Genomic DNA, 21927 nt, shown 5'->3' with positions numbered 1-21927 from the left:
TACATCGGAACAGGAAGCAGAAACAAGACATTCCTTGGCGACCGAGCCTTTTCGACCTATTTTAAAAGTGCTAGAAGACCTCAAACGCGACGATCCCAAGTCCGCCTTTCCCGCAGGTCGACTTGTCGGGCTCTATCGACGCCTATGGGATTCGTGCGTGTCCAAACACATCGATGGCCAGAAGCTAGACCAGAGCAATCGTATCTTGGAGGAGGCTAGCAGACACCTGACTAAAGAGAGGGACGGACTTCAGCTGCGCCACGACAAGCAGCTGTCTCGGCTGCGCTTCTTTGAGCAGGCACTGGAATCATCTTGGGGCCGACTGACTTGCGTACTTGATGATTGGAACCAACCGTCCAGACTCAATCTGGCAGGGCTGCCAGACATGGCAAGAGAAGGTTGAAGGATTGTATATTCTTGATTGTCCTATGTCTTACTTTTACAATGTGGAAAGTACCCAACGATGTATCCAACGATGTCGTAATGAAGAGAATCACCGCATGGAAAGCATCTTATATCTTTTCGAGAATTCATATTGTAGCTTTGTGGAATGTGTCTGCGAATAACCCCGCATGTTCTACTGTCATTTTCATTAATCCAATATTTCATAGACAAACATATGGATCCAGTGACAATGTAGACAGTGCAGCTAGCGCAGAAAGGGTCGATTGACTCGGCTATCTCCCATTGTACCACGAGAGCTAATTGAGGTAGACATCGCCAGCTCTGACAGACCGCCAAACCTTCCCCTCGGAGACCGCTGCAACAATCCTTGACGAGTGTTGTCGTCTTCCATTCTGCTGCGGATGGCCTTCTGGATGCACTTGTCCCTTGTCAAATCCAGGGACCTCGTCAAACTGAAACATTTCAGTTTGGGATTCAGCACAAGTGCATCAACAATGGAGATATGCCCACCCTTGACCGCCAACATCAATGGATCCTCAGAACATTGATTCCTGAGGTTCACATCAATCCGATGATGGCTTAGTAGTGCCCCGACCATCTCCAAGCCACCGCCACGGGCAGCCATGCAGAGAGCAGTGTCGTGAGTTGCGATCGTGCTTTCATTGATGTTCAGACGTGCGTCTTGTTGCACTAAAAGTCGTACCACATCGAGATGGCCATGTGCAACGGCTCGACAAATGGGCGGATCTATTACATCCCTTCCATTGATCTCCACGCCCGCCATATTCAGTAGACAAGCAACCGTGTCCACACTTCCGTGTGATGCGGCAGCAGAGATTGGAGAGTGACCCGCAACACAGATATTCGGATCGATCCCTGGCACCGCAAGCAGCCGTCGTAGGAGCACGGTATCCAACCTGGTCGCGGCGTGGTGTAGAGATGTAGATGGCGTTTCAAATCTTCCGCGGCCTCCGACAAAATTAACGTTGATGTCTTTCTCGGCCAACAGCCTGTCGGCTATCTCGTCGCATGACGTGTAAGTAGACAGCCAAAGTGACGTATTGCCATCTTTGTCTTTGCAGTTCACGTTGGCACGGGGGTGACTTAGGAGCAAATTGACCATTTCCAAGCGTTTGTTTTGAACGGCGAGATGGAGCGCCGTAGTGCCTTTCCGGTTCTGGATGTCCAAATCCAGATTTTTTTGCCTGAGAAGCCTTTTGGCAGCCTCTACTGACCCATAGGCCACTGCTTCGTGAAGAGGTAGCTCAGCCTCTTGTGATGATTTGGCACCAAGAAACACCTTGGCCATCGGATCGTTTGTAAAAATCATTTCCATCACGGGTCTATTGAAGCGACATGCCTAGTCCCATGGCGAGTGGCCCGAATCGTGCTGTAGATTAGGGTCGTTGCCACTAGGAAGTAGCAGATGCACGAACCCTATTCTGCCTGCGAAGACTGCTAGGTGGAGCGCCGTTCGGCCGTGTTTGTGCTTGACGTCCACCTGGACGTTGGGTTGTTCCAGAACGCGCTTGATGGTGGAAAAAGTCCCGTAGTGGATGGCATACCACAGGGCGCTCTCCCGCGCTTGATTTTGAATGTTGATGTCTAGGTCTCGATGATTGAGCAAGAGTACGCGCACACCAGCGGAAGAGTATTTCAGCGCCCGCATTAAAGGAGTTTTGCCTCGGTAAAATGCATTGATGTTGGCGTTGTGCCGGAGCAAAGCCTCCGCAAGACCAACATTGTCGTATTTCACGGCCAGGTGCAACAGATTGCTGTTCCGAAATTTGATATTGTATTTCCAGATGCTGGGCTGCAGTTTAAAATCGAAGTCTTTGCATGATTTTGCGAGGGCAAATAATGCACTACCGTCCAAATACGACACAATCCACAGCAAAAGCTCGTTGGGCAGCTCTGTAAGGTTTCGCTGTAATGTATTAGCTCATCGGTAAAATCAGCAAGAAATTGAAACAGACCATGATTGGACAGGATTGGAGCTAGGAAGCAAATTAAATGTAAATGAGGGTGAGGTCTGAAAGTTGGACGCCTTATATATATCGCCTCAGCTAAATTCTGTGGTCAGCTAGAAGTGTAGCCCGTCACTCCGCTGAGGCGCGTAGCAATCACACGGCAGCATCAAAGCCTTGACAAGAATGTTTGGGCGGCGTTGAAGAATCTCTGGCGTCTAGCTCCCGGGAACGCCAAATCAGTTCCTGGTTATGTCGATAGCCTGGAGACCGAATCTATCTTGGCACCCACTTCTCACATCTAGCGCCATAAGAGTAGATCATAACCTATCACGCACTTCGAAATTCCATAGGCAACCCGGAATTTCACCCAGCATTTGTCGACTTTGCTGCTCACCGCAGTAGCCAGTCTGTTCGCCAATGCATGGTCACCACGGTCTACAACCACAAGTGCAGCTGATTGCAGCAGTGGCCTGGAATGATATCTCTTCACGCAGGCCACTGATCGGCAGTATACGGCGCATACTGCGTGTGAATGCATTCTTCGACGTACCGACTGTTTCAAGGAAGTGCTCCATGCCAGACACGCAGCCATGTAGGTAAGGAGCCCACGCGATGGCATATAAAGCTGGCGAGGGAACGCCGCAGTGGATTGCCCAACACCACCACAATCCGAAGCATTTTCTGCCTTTGACGACCACCTCAATAACTACCATGCTGCCTTGGAATCCGTTTCTTGTTTGTGAGATAGAGGTCAGCCCCAATGGCGGTCCTGGCTCCTGTTGCGGCATGACGAAAAAAGGCGAGCCGTGCAAAAACTCGATCAAAGTTGAAGACACCAAGATCGGCCATCAAAAGTTGACCAATCTCGCCAGAGAGCCGTTTGACTTGTTATCGTTGCAGTCCAAGCTCTGTGATGTCGCCAGAGACTTCCTCTGCGCGAGATGGCACCGGCAACGGCAGGCCGACCAAGTTGGCCAGCAGTGGTATGAAGCCGCCGTCCGCAACCAGGCGCGAGTACCACATGGCTCCAGAATGGCTTCTCCGTCAGTCATTGTACATCGGGGCCAGCGTCAGACATCGTCAGCCTCCAGGCGACGCCCTGCATCAGACAACACCCGGTCATCACCACCACCGGTGCCCCTGTCAACCAACCCCGAGCCAGTGCAGCCATCCAATCCATTTGTGACTTCTGCAATGCTGCGGACGAACAGTGTTCCATGGCGCGTTTCGCCGACCCGACCAGCCATCCTCTCATCGGCAACTAATATCCGGGCGGGTGTCCAAGACTTGACGCTGCAGAGTCTCAGGCCGAGCCAAGCGGTCGACAGCATCCACGTCGACAGCATCTACTGTGTGTTCTGCCAGACTGAGGATGAAGACCATGCGGACGAGAGCGTGATCTTGCACTGCGGTCAGTGCACATCGCTCTGTCATCTGTCATGCGCCGAAGAATGGTTGGAAAAGCGAGATACAGGGTTTGGCACGTCATGCTGTGTGTGGTAAGTGTGGATGACCTTATTTCTGAGACGACCAAGATACTGACGACCGCAGCCGTAACGAAGGAGCCCTAGACGCCATCCTTCGCCCCTTACGAATCCCTTCGTCGGATGCCGAGACACGTACCGTCGCAACTGCAAGCGAACCGTCTCCCACTGGTGGGCCCCGTCGCTCAGCCAGACTAGCAGGGTATCATCTACCGCGAGACCCATCCACCTCTGCACCGCTTCGCCGGTCGGCACGACTCAATTCCACTCAGCGTGGGTGATCACAGATTCTAGGCGAGTTAAGATGGAAAATAGGAAAAGCGACCGCCAATAACACGCAGTTCGCGTGACCAGGCACTCGGCACCGTGATCACCAACCGTGGCCATAGCGTCGATATAGATTTTTCGGAGCAAGCTTAGCAAGAAATGAGATCCTGATTGTAAAACTCCAGAGTACAAGGCGACCGTTCATCTTTGCAAGTGCTGGGCACCACTAGGCCTCAGCCAAAAGATACTGGCTGCTTCACTTAATTTGACAATGACATAGCACTGAATGTGCTGTAGATGAAGTCTCTTCTCTCATCTAACCTACAGTAACAGCGATGACCAAAGAGACACGAAATTCATCTCAGTGGAGCCGCGTCGCATAAGGCGGAGATTGTTGGAAGAAAACACCACAGGTTTGTACGAGACTGACAAACGCTTGTGCTTGTTAGCTTGACTTTGGGAATCAAAACATTGACCCGGGGAACCTCAAAGCATTTCTAGGAGCTGTCTAACCCTAGGAACCACAATTTAGCTCCTGGGGCTATTCTTAGTTCCTGTCAGAGATGGAGCATAGCCGTGTCACGGGACGACCCCCACCCTCTCGGGTAGGGGGTGTCCCTCAGCCATAATGCAATTCTCAGCCATAATGCAAATTCTCTACTTTTTCAACTTTACGCGTATTCCTACCTACCAAAAATGCCTAAAAAACCTCGTGATGAAGAGGATCTGCTAGCTAAGGCATTACATGCTTATACTACGCGAGAATTTTCATCCCTACGTAAGGCTGCGGACCATTATCGCGTGTCTTATTCGAAGCTTCGCGGTCGCAAAAACGGACAGACATCTCTCTCCGATCGCCCTACCACCAATAATGCATTGAATTCCAATCAGGAAAATGCATTAATTAGCTGGATCGAATTGCTAAACTCTTGCTATACACCTCCAAATGCAAAAGACATTGAAATTGCCGCAAATCGCCTATTAAAAATGGCAGGGTCGGAGAGAGTTGTCGGCCCAATGTATAGCTATCGCTTTATACGGCGTCTACCTCCACACATCAAGCTTATTACCCAAAAACCAAAGGAATCTTTACGAATTCAAGCCGAGGATCCTGGGGTTATTAGCCATTGGTACGATAGGCTTGAGTATCTCTACCGTGAGCATGGTTTTGAACCTCATGAGATCTATAATTGGGATGAAACCGGCTTCCAAAATGGCGAAGGACTTAACCAACACGTCGTCTCTACGCGTAAAACTGCTAGCATTGCTACTGGAGATCGAGGTGAAACTATTACCGGCATTGAATGTATTGCCGCTGATGGCTGGGTGATGTTTCCATGGTTTCTAGTCAAAGGCAGCGTCCACATAGAAGACCAGTATAGCAATATGTCAACCTCTTCTTCGGCGTACAAAATTATCCACTTGACGTCTAATGGCTGGACGGATAGTGAGACTGCTTATCGATGGCTCTGCTCGTTTCATGAAGCCACCAAAAAACCGCGTACGACGCGGGCGACCGAGGCTTTTGCTAATGGATAATCATGCGTCTCATACAACTATCGAATTTCTCGATTTTTGTAAGGAAAACTTGATCATTCCTTGGTATTTTGTACCTCACACGACTCATATATGTCAGCCGCTTGATGCTGAGGCTTTTTTAAGCCTAAAGCATGAGTTTAAAATGGCGAATACTGAAGTTGTGGCGTGGGGTGGAAGCAATGAAAAACGCGACTTTTTCCGCAATATTGACGCCGTCCGACGCCGCGCCTTAAAGTCCAAAACTATCCAAACCTCGTTCAAATCTACTGGTATCTGGCCACTAGATCCGACACAAGTTTTGGATAATTTAGGGCAGTATTCAGATAAAGAGGTGCTACGCATGTACGACGTGCCGTCACCCGCCCGCGAATTCCCAAGTTCAGCAACCAATTCCCCGCCCAGTTCTTATCCGCGCATTGAAAAATTAGAGAATACGGTTTTCCCACTACTTGATAGCCCGACTCCTGATTTACAAAAAATTCGGAAGCATATACGGCGCGCAATTGATGCCGGAAAATCGTCTCTATATAATGCGGAACTTGCTGAGATGAGCCTTACGCGGGCCCTTAGCTATAAAACGCCTGGGAAAAAGCCTCCAAAAAGCAAGCGATGGGTAAAAGGTGCTACAAAGAGTCCCCTTTCATCGATTTCAAGCAATAGGCTAGTACAGCGTAGGTCTGAGAAAGAAGATGAGTCGAAGCTTCGAGCTTTGCGGAAAGACGCAGAGAAAATGGCAGCTGATTTAGCGGCTAAGGAACTGGAGGAAACGTTTGAAAGTGAGGACGATGATACATTATTGGCTAATGAGGCTATTGATGGGCTTTATTTCATGGATCCTGGACCTTGTACGTCTAAGAAACGAGCCAGAAATTAAAGAAATTGAAACTTTTGCATTATGGCTGTTCATTGCATTTTGGCTGTGGGATAACCCCCTACCAGAGAAGGTGGGGGTCGTCCTGTGACACCTACGACTTCCTTGGACCAAGGTCTTTCCATAATCAATGGAGAAGCGAACTCCCACACAAGGAGGGTAAGAGAGGATGCGTATGAACCCAGCATTGAGTATTGCTAATTATCTCCTGTGGATCAAGTCTATTACTTTCCAGTGACAGGAATCTTGGTGGCCACACGCGCCGAGAGAGCTGAAACGTTTTTCCTTAACTCTTCCACCCCCACCTTCTTTCTAAATCTCTAAGAAGCGAGTCTTAGCGGTCCCCTCCTGCTTTTAATGTTGCTCGTCGGTGTATATTGGCATGTTTACCCACACTTGCCGAACACGGAGTCACTAGTTACAAATCTTGCTCCACACGCCAATAAATTGTAATCGTCTGGGCGCCATCTGGAAGCGGAATCATAGCGAACTGTCCTGCCGAGCCCGAGTTTATGTCACTGGTGTCTGGCTGCCCCAGCGAATGGTAATGGATAACTATATTTCCGTTGTGGTAGACATTAAAAATGACCTCTGAATAGGTTCCTGTGGGTGCCACGAAGACATCGATGACTCTCTGATTCGCGTTCGCATCCAAGGTTGCCCGATAGACTTTTATTTCGGCCCCCGATTGGATTCGTTCCGTTAGGCTCTGAAAGTCGCCGACGGCGGCTGTACTGAAGCTCCAGTGGAAATCGAAGCTCGATGGACGACCAAACGTCTCACGCCATGGAGTCGTGATTGGCTGCGGTGCGTACGACTGGGGGGCAGCCAGGGTGACAAGCGGTTGTAGACATATTAACAGATACGTCAGAAAAACAGGGAAGAACTATGCTGGTCAGTCTAGGTGAACAAAACGACGGCAAATATACATACCATGATTTGTTATGAGAACAGTACTAGTTTAGTCTGGATAAACAAAGTATTTGGATGTAGTTGAGAATGGTTTGAACAGATATAATAAATAATAGGGCCTGCCTGAACGATTTTATATAATAATGAAAACTAGAGTCCAAGCGGCCTCGAAAAGGCGCCACACAGGCGAGCCGGACGACACCATGGACGAGCAACCAGACGACAATGAATGGCTCGGCATTCAACCCACTCCGGCCAATCTCCCTCAGCCTGACACTCAACGGGATAGCCTAGAACACCGACTTACCCAATTCATCAACGAGGTCACCACTGTCAACGAGGCCGGTAACACGTCCGAGCCTGATGACGAGGAGGAACTGGACCCGGAGAGCCCCGAATACCGCAAATTGGTGATTCTGAAATACAAGCAGCGGCAAGCGATACCGATTGGGTCATCTCCGCCGCTTTTTCCGACGGATACGCCGACAATCGAAGACCCAAATGATGAAGTACGGCACGAGGCTAGCGAGCGAAGCGATGACGAACAAATACATCAATGAAATCGTTTGGGATTCTTCAATATAACGTACGCAAATCGTGGCCAGTGATGGCAACGTTCCTCAGAGACAGAAATGTCGTCGCGGTGCAGGAGCCATGGAAGAACGAAATGCAACACACAACGCACCAACCAGCGACGGCAACTTTCCAGCTAATCTACCCACCAAAAGCAGCTGCTGACGGATCAACCCAAGGCCAGGATGATCAAGTCCAAGCCTCGGATCTCTCCCAACCGGGAGTATGCCTGTTTGTCTCTAAAAGGCTTGACCCGAGCCAATGGTCGTGTCAACTCGTCTCACAGGACTACCAGTTACTGAAACCTAGAAAGGCTCATCAAGGCAGAGACTGGACAGATCTCTTCATACACAACATATACAATAGGCCGGCCAGCAATACCCTTAGACATCTAAGAACTGAGCTGTCAAAACGACCTCATGGAGAACACATCATCCTTGGAGATATGAACGTGCATCACCCGAGATGGGGAGGAATAGGGACCAGGGCCGATCACGAGGCCAAGCAACTCCTAGAGATCGCCAATGAATGGGAACTCGAGTTGACAACCCAACAAGGCAGACCTACCTGGTCTCGAAACGATCAGTCATCGGTGATTGACCTCACCTTCATCACATCTAACGTTGTCAACAGGCTGATCCATTGCGAGAGAGCTGATGCCATCGAACATGCATCCGACCATTTCCCGATCAGGACTGTGCTTGATATTATTACACCCATTGCTGTACAACAGAAGAGAAGAAACTGGAACGCAACTGATGACCAGAAACTCATCCAGAAGATCGAAGGAGGTCTACAGGCAGGAGGCCTATACCAGGCAGATCTGCAGAGGATAGAAGCCAAATGCCAGGAGCTAATGGGTGTGATCCAGTCAGCAATCGAGGAATCAACCCCATGGGCAAAACCATCCGCGTGGTCGAACCCCGACTTTGACGACGAGTGTAAAGTTGCGGTCAAAGAAGTTCGTCGCCTCCGTCGCAGACATACGAGAACCAAAGACCCCTACGACTGGATGTGCTACTCGGAAGCACGCAACAAGAAAACGCGACTCGTCAAGAAAACATTGTCAAGAGCGCACCGGCGCCGAGTCCAGCAAGTCGTTGAAGATGGCCCACAGGGTATGTGGCGATTGGCTAAATGGGCAAGAAACCGAGCTGGGGCCTACGAGAAGGGTATCACCCCTTCGCTGAAAATACAGGATCCCCAAATGCCTGGAACTCTCGCAGAAACAGTTGATCAAAAGGCAGAGGCATTCCGGATTGCCTTCTTCCCCAAACCGCCGCCAGTCGATCTATCCGACACGGACTCATTCCAGTACCCACAGCAAATCGAGTTTCCAGCAGTCACCGCTCAAGAGATACAGGAGGCGGTGCGAGGAGCGAAAGCAGGGAAAGCACCCGGAGAAGACGGCATACCAAACTCTCTCTGGCACGAGCTTATCGAGATACCGGTGATTCTAGAAACAGTGGTCCAGTTATTCAACGCATGCATAAACACGGGGTACAACCCGTCACATTTCCAGCGCTCAATCACGGTGGTGCTCCGGAAGCAAGGCAAAAGTGACTACCAGCTCGCAAAATCCTACAGACCCGTCGCGCTGCTGAACACGCTCGGAAAGTTTCTGGAGGCAGTTGTCGCGCGACGGATCAGCTACGCAGCAGAAACCAACGGTTTACTCCCGCGAACCCATCTAGGTGGGCGAAAGGGTATATCCACCGAGCATGCTACAGTGGATTTCGAAAACAGTTTACCCCCCAGACATGCACGTTTACTCTCCCAGAGACCCACTTTGGCGCCTTGTCCGGATCGCCCGGGTTCCAGATTCTCCCGCAGCCAATGATATGGCGTCAGCCCTCGGGGAAGGGGCTGCATCTAGCCAGAATCGGCTTAGCGCAGACTTAGTGGGGCGCTGGGAAAGAAAGCGTGCGTGTCTGGGGGGTAATCTGTTTTCGAAATCTTCTGTATCCACATTATCATCGACCGAATCAAAACCGCATGGGGAAAAGGCAAGCCAGTGGTATCTCTGCTAATGCTGGACGTATCTGGAGCGTACGACAATGTCTCCCATGAACGTCTACTACACAACCTCAAGAAACGACGTCTGGGACACTTCGTTCCCTGGGTGAGGGCCTTCCTGAGCAATCGAAGCACACGGATCCGCATGCCCGAGGGCTCATTTGATCGAATCCCGACACCTACAAGCATCCCTCAAGGATCACCGATCTCACCCATTCTATATCTCATCTACAACGCAGACCTCGTTGAGAACTGCGGTAACGGTGTGACTAGCAACGGGTGGGTCGACGATGTTTGCTTCATGACAAAGGGAGACAGCGAACGCGAAACCATCAAGAAACTCAGAGCGGCATGCCGCAAAGCCGACCAATGGGCCGAGAAACATGCATCAGTTTTTGACCCGAAGAAGTATGCACTCGTGCATTTTGTAAACACCAGGGAAGTCGACCCACAACACACATCGCTTTCTCTACGAGGACACACGGTGACAGCGACGAGGACGGCTGAGCGGTACCTAGGCTATTGGCTGGATCCGGGTCTGGAATTCCACCATCACCGCGAGAAAGCGGTGGCCAAGGCCGGTGTCTCTCTCCACGCACTACGAAGCCTGGCAGGATCAACGTGGGGAGCCTCACTCTATGCAATGCGAAAGATCTACCAAGCGGTGATAATCCCGCAGATGCTCTTTGGGGTTTCCGCGTGGTATCAACCTATGCTCATCAGTCACTCCAAGGCACGCATAATCAGTCGGCCTTTCGTGGCAATCCAGAAGCAGGCAGCATGTCTCATCAGTGGAGCTTTCAGAACTACGGCAGCAGAGGCACTGAATGCAGAGCTTCACCTACCGCCTATTTCTGTTCACATGAATCGACTGGTGAAAGAAACGGCCCTTCGACTACGGACACGACCAAAGTTCGCTGTCCCGCCAACGATGTTACGTCGACGACCGGCAGATGAGAGAGACTGGGCTGGATGGTCACCGATGGAGGCGCAAGCTTGGAAGGCGGGCGGATGTCTTATGGCTCCCCCGGATACTTTGACGAGGAAATGGGAGAGTCGAAAGGCATTCGTCCTGGCGCCATGGCAAGCGCCACCAGAGGTAATCATCGAGGACAGAGAAGCTGCGGTCAACAATCACAACCAGATCCTGATGAAAGACCCAGAAGAAAGACCCTTGATTCTGTACACCGACGGGAGCGGAATTGATGGAAGGATCGGAGCGGCAGCGGTCGTGGACCTTGAGGATCAACATGCTCATAGCCAGATGGGAGATGATGATACGTCCACCGTATATGCGGCAGAACTTCGAGCCATTGAGATGGCACTTGAAATGGTTCTGGAAAACACAGAGCCATGGGCTAAGCAGGCGAAGAACGGGGTAGTCATCTTTGTAGACAGCCAAGCAGCGCTGAAGGCGCTAAGGCGACCGCGGATGCCGTCAGGACAGGTCTATCTAGCAGGATGCCTCGGCCTGATCCAGCGGCTTGCTGGCAGATGCGTCCGGATAGAGCTCAGAAGGATTCCTGCGCACCAAGGGGTCATTGGCAATGAGATTGTGGACCAACACGCAAAAGAAGCAGCCCAGGAACCGGACGGCCCACAGAACCCTCTCAACCGAGGTATATGCCTCGCAGCCGCAGAGAAGCGAAGCTGGAATGGGACAGGACGTGGGCCAAGGAAACGACCAGCCGCCCGACGAGACGCCTGATTGAAGCACCAACCAAGAAGACGCTAGAATACTGGTCGGGCCTCCGCAAAGCGACGACATCGATTCTGATGCAGCTTCGTACTGGGCGAATTGGCCTAGGGGCTTACCTGAACCGTATCAACCGACGCGAAACAGCTCGGTGTGGTTGCGACCTTGGCAACCAAACAGTGATCCACGTCCTGTTGGAATGCCCCTTGCACCAGGACGGGCGAGACTGGATGAGAAGCGCTCTCTCATACCAGGGAGTCGCTCTCCACCGGGACGAACTCCTCACACGACCGGAGGCCCGCACAGTTGTGGCCGAATTCATGGTCAAGACCAGCCTTCTAGGCCAATTTCAGACAGTCGATCCCACGGCTCTAGGCGAGGAGCAGGGGGATGACAAAGGAGCGGAGTGTTGTAATTCAGAAGGAAGATTGAATTGTTCTGAACTAGAGGGAATAACTGAGGCTAAATATACACAAAGAGTAGATCAAGTTGATTGGAAATCAACTTGTTTCTCCGTATAGACACCTCGGGATAAATTCCGATGGTACGGCTTGGTTCCTGATCTGCACCAGCCTCATATCACAACAACAACCATTCAATCATAGTTTGTGACAGCAAGCTATTGCAGTATGGCATTCGTACGTGAGATGGGGTTAATCTACTAAGGGGAACCAATCCAAAAAGAGGAGTTGAATTGAATTGAGTTTAAGAAAGGACGAAAAGAGCGGAATGTGGGAGGACTTGTTGAAGTGTCCTCGCTTATGTAAGTGGCAGAGTTGAAAGTCCCCGATTCTCAGAGTTCGAGATCCCCTATTTAGTACAACAGAGAAATCATGACACAAATAAAACCAAACTATTCCGGGTGTATTTTAATACCCCACTTTCCTCGACATAGACACCGATCAACCACTATTCGTCTACCAGCAATGGACTTTCTCTGCATCACCACTCAACAGACAATTATGGGCAAAGATTCCAGTATCCCAATTGCCGTCGTCATTCTTGCACTTGAATTATGATTAAAAGTTAACCACACGAAGGAAATATAGAGAGTAAAGAAATGCTCACAGTTATAGTTTTATAGCCGTCGTTGGAAATAACCTCAAGTACATGTCCGTAATCTTTTTCACTTTCGCAGACTGTCTGGGTCGCCGCATTATCCCAATGATTTTCAGAACTAACGCAACGACAGTTAGACTGCCCTTCAACAATAACATTGCTGTAAACCTAAAATTAGTATAATATCTTATAGATATAAAATTCAGCAGATAACTTACAATGCAAGTAAAAGACTTAAAACCGGTCCGGTATATTTCATGTTGGAGAAATTTAAAAGTGATCTTGATTTCGAAAAACGCTGAGGTTCTCAGGCGTGATTTTCCAATAGTAAAAAAAGGTTGAAATGGCGGAATTTTCCTCGGGTTTACCGAACTATAAATACCTATTCTATGTGATCTCAGGAAATAGACAAAAGCAAGACACTACTCCGTGGAAAGTAAGGGACGTGCGCCATAGGCCCAGAACCTAATTACATTAGCTCCTCCAAACTCTGAATCACCAGATCGACAAACACCTTACCAACCTCGGTAGGCGTTCGATACCGGTTATACACAGTAAGTTACCCGTAGCAATACCTACCCACACCGCAACGGGATTTTGCACTCTGCCACCTTCTTCATCTCTATACTACACGCGCCCAATATGCCCAAATCGTGCAAAACCCCGAAGATGCGATCAATCAGGCCTACTGTACCAAGCATATTTCGATTATATTTGGAAAAAGGCCGCCACGGGCCCGACTTTCGGGCCCTTAAAAGGGCCGCCTACTACCTCTTTGGAACAGGCGACATGTTCCCAATTTCTCAACAATCCCACTCACTCCTACTGTGAGGGGACCATTACGCAGTCAAAAAAGGCCCATGATCCGGAAGATAGCAATGTGATGTGCGTTTTGCGCTATCCGGTTTGATTTTCGGCTAACAAACCGCGTTAGTTTCGGCTCAGCCCCTGAGGTCTCAAAAAGAGATATTGACTCCGAAGACCTAAAATTTGGTGGAAACGAGGTATGTTTCACTCCCAAGCCTTTGTTTCTAGAGCTGGTATAGCTTGCCTGAATGGCAGAGCCAACAAAAGAAAGTAAAATTGAGAAAACATGATGCCCTTCTGGAAGAACCTGCTGAGACTGTGGTGAACATAAAAAGGGTTCTCAGTACAGGTATTTATAAGCGCAGGTGGACAGCCTACGGTGAGAGTATCTCAACAAAATGAATTCTGAAGTGCCTGGCAAGGTTATAGTAGCAAGCAAGGAGATGAGCTTTGTCGGAATTTACCTGCTAGCGGAGAATCAGATATACCGGCCCCACGGAGATGCAGGACGGAATGGCCAAAAAACCCCACCGGATCCCAATTATTCGCCATCACCCCTGGCCGGTATCAATATAAAACTCTCGGTAGTGGGTCCTAAAGTGGAATATTTGGAGGGTCAAATGCGCTTTGAAACAGTAAGCTTCGTTAATGGTCTCGATCGCCGAGCTGCCGCCACAACGTTGCGTCGAAAATCTAGGCGATCTGGGCGCAAGACAAAACCGTCGAGCTACTATTATTGAAGAAATACCAATGTAGACGGATTCTCTAGAGTCAATTGCAAAGAAGTGAAAACTCCGAATTTGCTAAAACTCGCGCATTCAATAGTAGGGTGCATTACCGTGGTGGGCTCAGTCATTGCGGGTGCAAGCATATTGGGTGAAGCCTGCGCCCCCATTTAACAAACGCAAGGAAACTTGTCAAGTGCATGTGGCTAATGTGACCCAATCTACACTTGAAGAAAATTTGGTTTTGTCTAAAGGGGCCCGGTTCTAATGGATTACGAAGTGAGTGAAAGACTTATAGCCTGGACACTCGAGACATTATCTCCACAACTTATTGTCAGCTCATCAGTGTGCGTTTGATACCCTCATTTTATCCTATCCCCAGAACTGATTGGCGTGGCAAGTATCTCCTTGGGCGTTTTCGTGGCCTTGTATTCCAATGCACGGGAAACGAAAGACAGGTCCTAGATAGCTCGCACAGAGTTCAGCCAGAACTTTCTTGAGAGCGACAATCTCCTCCTCATTAATTCCACTATGTGAAGATGGAAGTCAACGACCTTCTTTGGCGACTATCGGGGCCGTCGGGAAAAGGGTTGGGACGTGGATAACCGAGAAAGAACGCTCTTCCTGATATTAGAGAACATTGACAGGATGAGGAATTAATGTACTGGCTAGTACTGCACATGTCCAATAGAATCTGATGATTGATTGAAGGTCTGTAGATCGGTTGAGCGATCTCTGGAGCCTACTGTCCGTGCTCTGGCGTGTTGTGACACCGTATCCGAATTTAGTCCGAATACCATACAAATACTAGGGGAAATTGGGTGAACGATGAACAAGCCTATCCCAAAAGGTCATAGCGGTATTTGACCGCTTCTTTAGTTTGTCAAACATCTTTAAGGTTTAGAGAACAACGTCCTGTTGCAATTAAGTACCATACCTAGTAGAGGTATTGTGATCATCTCCATATTCTTTGTACTAAATTCACAGGGAGAGTAGTAAACCAAATAGGAAGTGGTGCCATTTGGTGCTGGTAGGCACGCCCACTTTTTCAGCCCTTTGAAGCCTCGCTGTCATTCTGCCCTCAAAACGCAAGTAGACCAAAAACAATGTTCTTTCGCCGTGTCCTTGTATAGTCCGTAGAGCATCTATTCATTTCAATTCCTTAACTAGGCGTCTTTTGGTGAACTTATTATCGCCAGTAACTCAGACCGTGGTTTATCATCCAATTGCCCAGCGAGTGTCCGTTGGGAATGCCTCAGGTTGCATTCCCTGTATGATAATCACAAAACCTACACTTAATTACAGTACTTGGCTCATGATTTTGTCTTTCCCAGTGGACTTAGATTTTGAACGCCAGAGAGAAGGACAGCAATACAATTGAGTCAAGTTGGATGGGTGTTCTGATAGCCTTATGCTGCTTCATAGGTTGTGATTCGGTTCTGCATCTATCGTTTTAGTCGGGGACTAGTAGTAGCCTGTATTGTAGCTATGCTTTATTTTCCAATTTGTGCGCTTCTCTTGAAGACTTCCATCCATATGATAGTATTCGAGACCTTGTCCCAATCCGACGAAACGAAAATAAGGGAACTGCCATTTTCGGAGGTTTGGGCCATGGTGATTGAATACGCCCTTTGGAGTTGTTGGTTAGTTTGCGCATTTTATCTTCATCCCAGGGATTGGCCTTACTTATAGTATGACGCCTCTTGGGTTTCTCGACGGTCTGCGAGCTCGACTACAAATAGCTCACCGATCACGGGAGCCCGGGTAATGCAAATACCAATGGCAGGCTCAAGAGATATCTTATTACCTTGAGAATCCGCCAAAATCAGTTCCGATTTCGTAAACTTTGCTTCAAGTGACTGCCTGTTTGTCCTAGCTCTTTTTCCAGTGACAATTTTCTTCGTTATCACTTGCACCGAGGAAACACATACAACAGATCGCCCTGTTGAGAGTAAGAAACTATGTCGATGGAGCAACCATGCTTGAGATTGCAACTTGGGGTTTGGTTGTATACAACTCCCTGCAGTGGTATTCGACTTCTAGCACCCGCAAAGTGGGGCTCAGACAGGCGTCGCCCCATTGGAGTGCTGCCTCCAGAATCAAGCGAAAAATTATTCTCTCTAGGGGTACTTTGGTCTGAAACCATTTTTATATGGCCTTCAAAGCCGGAACTTAGATAAACCTTTCCTTGTTTTATGCACACTTTCTGTCTCTGTCCGTATAACCAGCAACTAGATATCCATAGCTGTATCCAGATACAAACATGCACATCTTCATCATCACCATTAAGAAACAGGTCACGCCCCTGTAGATGGTTTCACTGGTGCTAGGAACTTATCTCTTGACCCTGGGAATTCTCTTGCTCCCGGAAGCCTCTGAAACGTTTCTGGGAGCAAAGGAACAGCCTCTAGGAGCCACGTAGCCCCCAGGAAACCCGATGTAGCTTCCAGGGTCTGGTATCACCACCTCGGGGAATCAAAGCCGCGTTCCTGTTGACGATTTGCTTGGCTCCTGGAGCGATGATTTGGCCTTCTAGGAGTGGCTGAATGACGCAGGATTTTGCGCAGGTCCGGTGAAGGTGTTTTGTGAGGGCTTTCGGCGATCTCGGAAGGCAAGAGAGTGACTCTAGGGCCCTAAAGTAAGCTCCCGGGGGCTCCACAGCTCCCAGATCTGGTCAATGTATTCCCAGAGCCAGTTTCGTATTCAGTCAGGAACGTAAAGTGTAGATCCCAGGGCTAGATCTCATTTTCCTAGAAACTAAGAATAGCCTTAGGAGCTAAATTGAGGTTCCTAGGGGATAAACAGCTCCTAGAAATGCTTTTGAGGTTCCCAGGGCCAACAGATTGGTTCTCAGAGTAAGTTAACAAGCACGAGAGTTTGTCAGTCTTGCCTGTGCTTTTCTGCCAATAATCCCCGCCTTCACGCGACACGACTCCACTGAGATGAATCCTCTGTTTCTTTGGTCACCGCCGTTAGGTATCATGAAAACAGAACTTTTATCTACCACTACAGTTTCGAGCTCAGACATTTTCGGAATCAGCGAAGCAGTCAATAGCTACTGGCTATGGTGTATTGGTGTCCAGCACTTACGAGATGAAACGGTCGCGTTGTACTTCGGAGTTTAACCATCGGTATTTCATTTCTTGCTAATTTGCTTCAAAATTCTATATCACGGCTATAACGGCTGTAACCTGTGATCACCTACGCTGAGTGGAATTGAGTCGTGCCGATCGGCGAAGCGGTGCAGCGGTGGAAGGTTGTCGCGGTAGATGAGTTCCTGCTAGTCTGGCTGAGCGACGGGGCCCACCAGAGGGAGATGGATCGCTTGCCGTGTGGACGGAATATGTCTCGGCATCCGACGAGGGGATTCGTAAGGGGCGAATGATGGCATCTAGGGCCCCTTCGTTTCGGCTGCGGTCATCAGTGTCTTGGTCGTCTCAGAAATAAGGTCGTTCACACTTACCACACACAGCATGACGTGCCAAACCCTGTATCTCGCTTTTCCAGCCATTCTTCGGCGCACGACAGATGACAGAGCGATGTGCACTGACCGCAGTGCAAGATCACGCTCTCGTCCGCATGGTCTTCATCCTCGGTCTGGCAGAACACACAGTAGATGCTGTCGACGTGGACGCTGTCGACCTCTTCACTCGAGGTGAGACTCTGCAGCGTCAAGTCTTGGACACCCGCCCGGATATTAGTTGCCGATGAGAGGATGGCTGGTCGGGTCGGCGAAACGCGCCATGGAACACTGTTCGTCCGCAGCATTGCAGAAGTCACAAATGGATTGGATGGCTGCACTGGCTCGGGGTTGGTTGACAGGGGCACCGGTGGTGGTGATGACCGGGTGTTGTCTGATGCAGGGCGTCGCCTGGAGGCTGACGATGTCTGACGCTGGCCCCGATGTACAATGACTGACGGAGAAGCCATTCTGGAGCCATGTGGTACTCGCGCCTGGTTGCGGACGGCGGCTTCATACCACTGCTGGCCAACTTGGTCGGCCTGCCGTTGCCGGTGCCATCTCGCGCAGAGGAAGTCTCTGGCGACATCACAGAGCTTGGACTGCAACGATAACAAGTCAAACGGCTCTCTGGCGAGATTGGTCAACTTTTGATGGCCGATCTTGGTGTCTTCAACTTTGATCGAGTTTTTGCACGGCTCGCCTTTTTTCGTCATGCCGCAACAGGAGCCAGGACCGCCATTGGGGCTGACCTCTATCTCACAAACAAGAAACGGATTCCAAGGCAGCATGGTAGTTATTGAGGTGGTCGTCAAAGGCAGAAAATGCTTCGGATTGTGGTGGTGTTGGGCAATCCACTGCGGCGTTCCCTCGCCAGCTTTATATGCCATCGCGTGGGCTCCTTACCTACATGGCTGCGTGTCTGGCATGGAGCACTTCCTTGAAACAGTCGGTACGTCGAAGAATGCATTCACACGCAGTATGCGCCGTATACTGCCGATCAGTGGCCTGCGTGAAGAGATATCATTCCAGGCCACTGCTGCAATCAGCTGCACTTGTGGTTGTAGACCGTGGTGACCATGCATTGGCGAACAGACTGGCTACTGCGGTGAGCAGCAAAGTCGACAAATGCTGGGTGAAATTCCGGGTTGCCTATGGAATTTCGAAGTGCGTGATAGGTTATGATCTACTCTTATGGCGCTAGATGTGAGAAGTGGGTGCCAAGATAGATTCGGTCTCCAGGCTATCGACATAACCAGGAACTGATTTGGCGTTCCCGGGAGCTAGACGCCAGAGATTCTTCAACGCCGCCCAAACATTCTTGTCAAGGCTTTGATGCTGCCGTGTGATTGCTACGCGCCTCAGCGGAGTGACGGGCTACACTTCTAGCTGACCACAGAATTTAGCTGAGGCGATATATATAAGGCGTCCAACTTTCAGACCTCACCCTCATTTACATTTAATTTGCTTCCTAGCTCCAATCCTGTCCAATCATGGTCTGTTTCAATTTCTTGCTGATTTTACCGATGAGCTAATACATTACAGCGAAACCTTACAGAGCTGCCCAACGAGCTTTTGCTGTGGATTGTGTCGTATTTGGACGGTAGTGCATTATTTGCCCTCGCAAAATCATGCAAAGACTTCGATTTTAAACTGCAGCCCAGCATCTGGAAATACAATATCAAATTTCGGAACAGCAATCTGTTGCACCTGGCCGTGAAATACGACAATGTTGGTCTTGCGGAGGCTTTGCTCCGGCACAACGCCAACATCAATGCATTTTACCGAGGCAAAACTCCTTTAATGCGGGCGCTGAAATACTCTTCCGCTGGTGTGCGCGTACTCTTGCTCAATCATCGAGACCTAGACATCAACATTCAAAATCAAGCGCGGGAGAGCGCCCTGTGGTATGCCATCCACTACGGGACTTTTTCCACCATCAAGCGCGTTCTGGAACAACCCAACGTCCAGGTGGACGTCAAGCACAAACACGGCCGAACGGCGCTCCACCTAGCAGTCTTCGCAGGCAGAATAGGGTTCGTGCATCTGCTACTTCCTAGTGGCAACGACCCTAATCTACAGCACGATTCGGGCCACTCGCCATGGGACTAGGCATGTCGCTTCAATAGACCCGTGATGGAAATGATTTTTACAAACGATCCGATGGCCAAGGTGTTTCTTGGTGCCAAATCATCACAAGAGGCTGAGCTACCTCTTCACGAAGCAGTGGCCTATGGGTCAGTAGAGGCTGCCAAAAGGCTTCTCAGGCAAAAAAATCTGGATTTGGACATCCAGAACCGGAAAGGCACTACGGCGCTCCATCTCGCCGTTCAAAACAAACGCTTGGAAATGGTCAATTTGCTCCTAAGTCACCCCCGTGCCAACGTGAACTGCAAAGACAAAGATGGCAATACGTCACTTTGGCTGTCTACTTACACGTCATGCGACGAGATAGCCGACAGGCTGTTGGCCGAGAAAGACATCAACGTTAATTTTGTCGGAGGCCGCGGAAGATTTGAAACGCCATCTACATCTCTACACCACGCCGCGACCAGGTTGGATACCGTGCTCCTACGACGGCTGCTTGCGGTGCCAGGGATCGATCCGAATATCTGTGTTGCGGGTCACTCTCCAATCTCTGCTGCCGCATCACACGGAAGTGTGGACACGGTTGCTTGTCTACTGAATATGGCGGGCGTGGAGATCAATGGAAGGGATGTAATAGATCCGCCCATTTGTCGAGCCGTTGCACATGGCCATCTCGATGTGGTACGACTTTTAGTGCAACAAGACGCACGTCTGAACATCAATGAAAGCACGATCGCAACTCACGACACTGCTCTCTGCATGGCTGCCCGTGGCGGTGGCTTGGAGATGGTCGGGGCACTACTAAGCCATCATCGGATTGATGTGAACCTCAGGAATCAATGTTCTGAGGATCCATTGATGTTGGCGGTCAAGGGTGGGCATATCTCCATTGTTGATGCACTTGTGCTGAATCCCAAACTGAAATGTTTCAGTTTGACGAGGTCCCTGGATTTGACAAGGGACAAGTGCATCCAGAAGGCCATCCGCAGCAGAATGGAAGACGACAACACTCGTCAAGGATTGTTGCAGCGGTCTCCGAGGGGAAGGTTTGGCGGTCTGTCAGAGCTGGCGATGTCTACCTCAATTAGCTCTCGTGGTACAATGGGAGATAGCCGAGTCAATCGACCCTTTCTGCGCTAGCTGCACTGTCTACATTGTCACTGGATCCATATGTTTGTCTATGAAATATTGGATTAATGAAAATGACAGTAGAACATGCGGGGTTATTCGCAGACACATTCCACAAAGCTACAATATGAATTCTCGAAAAGATATAAGATGCTTTCCATGCGGTGATTCTCTTCATTACGACATCGTTGGATACATCGTTGGGTACTTTCCACATTGTAAAAGTAAGACATAGGACAATCAAGAATATACAATCCTTCAACCTTCTCTTGCCATGTCTGGCAGCCCTGCCAGATTGAGTCTGGACGGTTGGTTCCAATCATCAAGTACGCAAGTCAGTCGGCCCCAAGATGATTCCAGTGCCTGCTCAAAGAAGCGCAGCCGAGACAGCTGCTTGTCGTGGCGCAGCTGAAGTCCGTCCCTCTCTTTAGTCAGGTGTCTGCTAGCCTCCTCCAAGATACGATTGCTCTGGTCTAGCTTCTGGCCATCGATGTGTTTGGACACGCACGAATCCCATAGGCGTCGATAGAGCCCGACAAGTCGACCTGCGGGAAAGGCGGACTTGGGATCGTCGCGTTTGAGGTCTTCTAGCACTTTTAAAATAGGTCGAAAAGGCTCGGTCGCCAAGGAATGTCTTGTTTCTGCTTCCTGTTCCGATGTAGAGGGCTGTAATGGTCAGCAAGAGCATTCGAAGCTGAGTCTTTCCACTTACCATTGGTGCATCATCGGAAGTTTCCTGCGAATTGTCTTTTTCACAAACGATGGGCAATGCACTAGGCTGTTGTTCTCCTTCTGCTTCCTGGTCTGACGTGCTGTTAGGGGCATCCATCTTGATCGTAGGGAAGAGTCGAGTGTCGGGGCATTAGCATGTCCATCAATTCTTAGAGGATTTTATAGACTAGCAGACGTAGGTGGTTACTCATTCTC

At 49.7% G+C, this 21927-nt stretch overlaps 1 protein-coding gene across 1 annotated transcript; it reads right to left on the bottom strand.

Moving 5' to 3' along the window:
* Positions 1 to 6954: 6954 nt before the first annotated feature.
* On the bottom strand, positions 6955 to 7472 carry N7446_012239 (uncharacterized protein; the record flags this gene model as incomplete). The annotated part of the gene is made up of 2 exons (XM_058520981.1): positions 6955 to 7422; positions 7470 to 7472. 2 exons carry the CDS (start codon positions 7470 to 7472, stop codon positions 6955 to 6957), a joined length of 471 nt encoding a protein of 156 aa, XP_058366347.1.
* Between the last annotated feature and the right edge of the window lie 14455 nt (positions 7473 to 21927).

The sequence above is a fragment of the Penicillium canescens genome (genome assembly GCF_028828765.1).
Source record: "Penicillium canescens strain IBT 15451 chromosome Unknown utg000010l_segment0_segment0, whole genome shotgun sequence".
Taxonomy (NCBI): domain Eukaryota; kingdom Fungi; phylum Ascomycota; class Eurotiomycetes; order Eurotiales; family Aspergillaceae; genus Penicillium; species Penicillium canescens.
Note: the sequence above shows the minus strand (reverse complement) of the source record. Positions and strands in the feature narration are given on the sequence as shown.